This window comes from Zonotrichia albicollis, unplaced genomic scaffold (assembly GCF_047830755.1).
Source record: "Zonotrichia albicollis isolate bZonAlb1 unplaced genomic scaffold, bZonAlb1.hap1 Scaffold_257, whole genome shotgun sequence".
NCBI classification, from domain to species: domain Eukaryota; kingdom Metazoa; phylum Chordata; class Aves; order Passeriformes; family Passerellidae; genus Zonotrichia; species Zonotrichia albicollis.
In genome coordinates, this window is record NW_027428429.1 from 6567337 (window position 1) to 6573223 (window position 5887).

Below are 5887 nucleotides of genomic sequence, written 5' to 3' on the forward strand. Positions count from 1 at the left end.
TTGAGGGGCTTTTTGGAAGAAGGACTTTGCTATACTGACTCTACTGTATCCAAGGGTTAGGATATGAAAAGTATCTCTGCAGTGCTTCTTGGTCCCTTAAGCACAGCTGCCATAAAACAAAACGAATCAAGCTTTTTGCTTTGTTCTTGAAAACAATGGGAATTGGAAGGAAAGAAAGGAAATCCACCACGTATTCCTCAGGTAAGGAAACAAACATTGGGAATCTCATCTTCAACACAGACACATTAAGATGCATGCACAAATGTACTGGGATGAAAACGCCTGCTGGGACACACAGGAGCCACCTGCAGCTCTGTCTCTCAGCAGTCTGAAAATTTCTGCTTTCCTTATATGGAAAAGAAAAACCTTTCATGGTCAAATCAGAAGGAGAGGTTCCATCCTTACGGTCACCCTCTACTCATTTGGCTACCCAAGTCAATGCATGAATGGTAGGCCCATCACAGAAAGTGCCAGGAAACAAATGGGAGGTTTTGGCAGGCTCTCCACATCCCCAGGCTCTGGCTTGGTGATGTGCAGAATGTTGCTTTGGGCTAGGAGAGAAACATGGTCACTGAGTGTTTCAGCAGCACTGCACAAGAAGCAGAAGAGACTCTGTGGACTTTAAACCCTCATGCCCAGGTTCCAGGCATGTTTCCCAGTGAGAAGAAACTGCACAGGGGGTTAAGTTCCTCTCTAAAAATCAGTGCCTTAGTAACTTTCTTGTGTTTGGGCTTCCTTTCTTCATTTCTGGAAATGTAACACCAGTTCTGAGAGGCTTGCCTTGTGGTTTTAGGCACATCTTCACAGACAGACAAGTGGGAACAACTTGAAACCCAAAGCAAATGTTGCCTGAGAGGAGCTGGGGAGTGTTTGCCTGGGGTGAGGCTTGAGCTGTCTGGCAATCCCTTTCCATGATGTGCAGAAACATCCAGCTGCTCCCCAGAACTCAGTCCCTCTGGGCACGCAGGCCTCTGGAAACTCCTGAGGATTCCAGCCTTTCTCCTGCTCAAGAGCATCTAACCTAAGCTGAGCTCCAGTTTCTTCAGCAAGGCCAAGGATGCTCACTTCCATGCAGCTGACAGTGTCCATGGATCTCAGCAGATCTTTCTGATACTCCTCAGGCCAAGGAGTTACAGTGTAGATTGGCAAGACATCGGCTGATCATTATCCAGTGCGGTTCATGTGGAACCAAGCTCTAACGCACTGACAAGTCAGAGGGAGAGAGAGCTCATTCTGCTTTTACAAGATGGTATTTAGAAACATAAGACACCAACTTGGAAGTATTCAAACCTCAACTTGCAGAATCCATCTCAAATAGACAAAAATAACAATGGCAAGAGGCCTTGGAGTCTCCATAAAAATGCCCACCACTGTCATGATAACTCTGTGCTCGTGGCACTGAAATAGATGGTGACCAAAGAGACTTTGCTATTATCCTCTTTAAGCCAAAGGAGAATTTCAAAGCTGGAAATGGCAATGCACTCCCCTTGTGTACAAATAATTTATGCAGTTTTCTGTCCTTTTCCCACATCACCAGAGGTGACAAAGAGGGTTTTATCCTGACTCTTAGCTGAGCTCAGCCACTGGCCATGGTGGGGAGCTGGAGCCCTCCCTGTCATTAGAACTGTGCAGGCCAGGGATGGCCCTGCTCCTGTGGTAAAGAAACACAGCACCGGTGTCAACTGCCCACGGTGGATCCCTGCCCAGGCACCTGCCTGCAAGCTCATCAACTTGTTAAAGTACCAAGAAACAGCCAAGGGTTTGGCAAACAATTCTAACTGCAGTCGGAGAAAAACACATCCTAAACTTCTCCAGGCCACCCGCATCCATGACTGAACAATGTACAGATGACTTGAAAGCCTGAGAGTTTCGAAGATCCACAGGATTTGGAAAAGATGCTACAGAATGGAAGGGAAGAGCTGTATTTAAAAAATGAAAAAGCAAGGAGAACTGCTTGAGCATTGCTTAGGTAGTAGGTTTTTTTCTCTTTTTCTTTTTTGCTTACTTTTATTTTTCCTTTTTTTGTTATGTTTTCTATAAAATTGAAACTGGGAAGGTCTAACCTCCATTGCTCAGGATGTTTATCACATGTCTACCCTCTCCACTGAAAAATTCTTGTCCCTCAGAAACAGAGTTCCAACATTCTTCAAAAAACAAGTGGGAAATGTCAGGCGTGGCTGGAGGCCAAACTGGCAGGTTTCTGAACTGGTTAGGTTTCTGAACTGCCACTTCCCTTTCTGATACAACCAAAGCTACAGCAGATGCTGATGTGTTGCAGGGGCATTTTTAGAATGACACCTTGGTGGAAGTGGTGCCAGCAGATGGCAATGGGATTTTGTCCAATGGCACACAGAGCATGGGACAGGTGAGAAAGACAGTGGGATCAGTGAGTATTTGCAGCTTACCAAGACAGGAGTTGCATTCCAGGAAGGAACTTCTCGTTCCACCATTTCGATGCCCACGATTCCCAAAGACCATATGTCCACTTTGGGGCCACATGGTTGACCTGTCACCACTTCAGGCGCCAGCCACCCAGCAGCGCCGGCCACGGAGCTCCGTCTGCCCTGCTCAGGGCTGAGATGAGCAAAGAGGCCAAAGTCAGCTGTGGAGAAAACAACAAACCATGAAAGCCAGCTCCAATTAGGAAACCAAGCAAAAAATTCCCCACTCTCAGACTAAGAATGTGCTGTTGAATCTCTTGGAGAACTGTCCACGCTCAATTTCCTTGGGGCTTTAGCCAATGGAGTATGGAATTGGCCACTTCCAAAAAAACCCAGATTCTTAACACTGCTCACAGTAGTGGACTTCATTCCCCTGAAGCTTTAGATTGCAGCTCCCTCTGTCTGGAAGGGACACACACAGAGCAAGGCCACTCTTGACTGCTTGTGGTTCCTTCTACCTCTGTGCACGTTGCAACTGTGCCCTCAGCTCGCAGCAGGGGTCCCTGCACTGCCACCAGCATCATTTTTGGGGAGCTGGCAGTCACTCCAAGCAGCCCCACACCCACAGCCCTGGAACGCTGCACCTGACCAAGAATATACTGACCCAGCTTGACAGAACCGTCAGTTCTGAGAAGGATGTTTCTGCTCTTCACATCTTGGTGGATGATGTGGTTTGAATGAAGAAATTGCAGTCCTTGCAGGCACTGAGAGAGAAAACAGAAACAGGAGGTCAAAAATGAGTGATGTGATTTCATCCCACAAGAAAGAAAACAAAGAACCTAAAAGATTCCCTCTCCAGGGGAATGGGGAGTAATGGCAGAACAGTAATGGCCACTGAGAGGAAGAGCTTGCTGCTCCAACACTTGCAGAGCAGGACCTTTCCGAGGAAAGGCACGTCAGCTTTTGAAAGAGCAACAGCACCTGCTGTTTTAGGCTGTCCCCTGCCAACCAGCCAGGATGACTCCTGCTGCAGTGGACGTGCTTTTTCCATGCAGAGGACAAAGGAGGGGTTTGGAAAGGAAAAGTCCCTCCCTTTGGTGTGAAGCGGATCACTTTTGGGTGGGAGGTTGCATGACAAAGATTTTCTTGCTGGCCTCAGCACAGGCTTGGATGTATCACACCAGTCACCTTACTGAAGCAAAGAGCATTTTGGCTGCATACTATCCTTTTCAGCTGAGGACTGTGAGAAATGAGTCTTTTTTCTTTGCTGATCATTCCAAATCCTGCCACCAGCCCCTTTGCTTTCACAGGCAAGGAATGCAGTGAAGACAAACTCCAGGCAAACATTTAGAGAGGCAAGGTGGAGAACAGCAAATACAAATACAAGAGACAGAGCGAGAATACAACAGCAGGAGATACGAGTACTGGCACTGAGCACAGGGAGTGCAGGGGCACTGGCAGGCCTTTCACTTGAGATGCTTTTACTTGCCCATAGCATTCCAGCAACACAGAAACAAAGCTTGGCACAGGAAATCACTCCAGCTCTGAGGCCCTGTTTCCCAGACAATGCTGCCCAAGCCCTTGGAAACACAGATGGGATTGCTGACCTCCCGACTGATGGCTGCCATCTCATCTTCCGACAGGTAGGTCTGGCTGATGACATCGCTCAGAGTGCCTCCATCCATGTACTCCATAACCAGGGACAGTTCCTCACCCACAAGGTAGCTGAAAGAAGGACACAAGGGCATGGAGATGAATGTACATGGCTAGGTTGCTGTTTGGAAAAGATGGATCCACTCTTCTTTTCAGATCCCTTTGAGACAAAAAAAAAATAAAGGAATAGACATTCCCTCTTGGCTGTGCATTGTTTGCCATCTGTGCAGTCTCAAGGAGAAAGGTACAGCTGCGAAAAAAGAGATGTCTTAAATGGGCAGCAAGCAAAATGTGCAGTTTAGTAACAGCCCAGATAAAAAGCCTGTCATGCATAGTGTTTCTGGAAAAAAGCACCTACTCCTCCTGGCATGCATAGCAATGGAAAACAGTGGCAACAATCCAAGGGAAATCCGTGTTAGTTTACCTGGATGTAAGAAGACACTTGAATAAAATCAAGCTCCAAAACAAAGTGGTGGCTGTGAATATAGAGATCATTGATTTAGTAAGACATGACTCATCCGGGTTTTTGAACAATTTTCAAATACCATGTGCCAGCAAAGACTCATGCAGACAAAATGCAATCTCTTCCCATCCACTGGAGATGAAAAGAGCAATAATAATTAGCCAATAATTACAGCTCTATTTTCTGCCAGTGACCAAAGTGGGATCTTACCTTGCAGTTTGCAGTACGTGAACAAACATTCATAGGACAAAAGCACAACTCACCTGTCTAAACAGCTGACCAGGTTGGGATTCCTGTTCACCTTCATGACTATGAGTTCATTGACTTTTAGTTTGTTCTTCCTCAGTCCTTGAAGCTGTATTTTCTTGATGGCCACCTAAAATGACATTGAAAATCAGTAACTTGAGAGGTTGGTGGCACGAGACCACAACGCACATGGAGCGAGTGATTTTGCAATGACACAGCTGAGCTGTGCCAAACTGCCTTGTGATTAGGCACTGCAGTAATTAGGAACTGACATTCCAACAGCCCATTTCTCTGCTCCCTTGGGAGCCAGTTACAGGACACATGGACCTCTGACATTTTGCCTTGACCACTTGGTAACAGCGGTGTCTGAGTTATCACCCACAAACCTCTGACCACACTCTCTGCTGCGTCATTTGGGATTCAGAAGAAGTAATCCTTGCCTTAATACTCTGTGGATACATCCTGGGCTATGGGCAGGGCTTAGGGCTTTCAGGGACGCCTTGCAGATCTCTCCCTATGTGCAGTTCCCAAGTGCAGAACTCTAGTGGCTAAGGAACTACTAGTAACTTTCAGATGGATTTGCTGGCAGCCAGAAATGAGAACTCAGGACTCTGAAGCTGTAGCCCCAAAGAACAGTGAGGTGCTCGAAGGCACCACCTTTGTTTTAGCAATGGAGAGCGAGCGAGCGCGTCCTTCTCTGAAAGGAACCGCTGCCCTCCGTGCCTTCCTTCCGGCAGCTGAGGAGGACAAAGTCCCAAATGTGTTTTGTGGGCTGGCACCGGTCTGTGCTTCCTGTGCCTTTTCAGCACAGCTCTGCCCAGAGCTCCAGCCACAGCTCACACCAGAGGGGAAAGCCCTCGAGTGCAGCAGAGCCTGCAGGGGCTGTTGACATTTACCTCTCCTCCTGTGGCAGTGTCGAGTGCTTTGAAAACATCTCCAAAAGTCCTAGAAACAAAACAGAAGCAGAGAAAGGAGAAGCTGTTTAGATCTTGCAGTGAAAGCCAGCCCACACAGGAGATCTGTGCTGTCAATGCCTAAGACCTGCAGGACACTGGAAGCATGGAGATGTCTTTGACAAGGCCTTCTGAGTACACTTAGAAATTCTGATCAGCACTGACAATCTCAGCCCAGTGCCTGAACACAT

At 47.3% G+C, this 5887-nt stretch overlaps 1 protein-coding gene across 1 annotated transcript; it reads right to left on the minus strand.

Moving 5' to 3' along the window:
- Positions 1-2781: 2781 nt before the first annotated feature.
- Positions 2782-4905, minus strand: LOC141727908 (serine/threonine-protein kinase PAK 1-like). Its single transcript, XM_074534195.1, has 4 exons — positions 4761-4905; positions 3989-4106; positions 3046-3145; positions 2782-2843 (listed from the first exon to the last, which is right to left on the minus strand). Exons 1-4 carry the CDS (start codon positions 4802-4804, stop codon positions 2782-2784), a joined length of 324 nt encoding a protein of 107 aa, XP_074390296.1. The 5' UTR covers positions 4805-4905.
- Positions 4906-5887: the final 982 nt, after the last annotated feature.

Bases quoted from the DNA above. Each gene is read 5' to 3' on its own strand.
- LOC141727908 (XM_074534195.1), bottom strand. From the start codon at position 4,804: ATGAAGGTGAACAGGAATCCCAACCTGGTCAGCTGTTTAGACAG. The intron at 4,107-4,760 runs GTGAGTTGTGCT...TCCTTCTTTCAG, and splicing joins CTGGTCAGCTGTTTAGACAG to CTACCTTGTGGGTGAGGAAC. The intron at 2,844-3,045 runs GTCAGTATATTC...TGTCCCTTCCAG, and splicing joins TGACGGTTCTGTCAAGCTGG to ACAGAGGGAGCTGCAATCTA.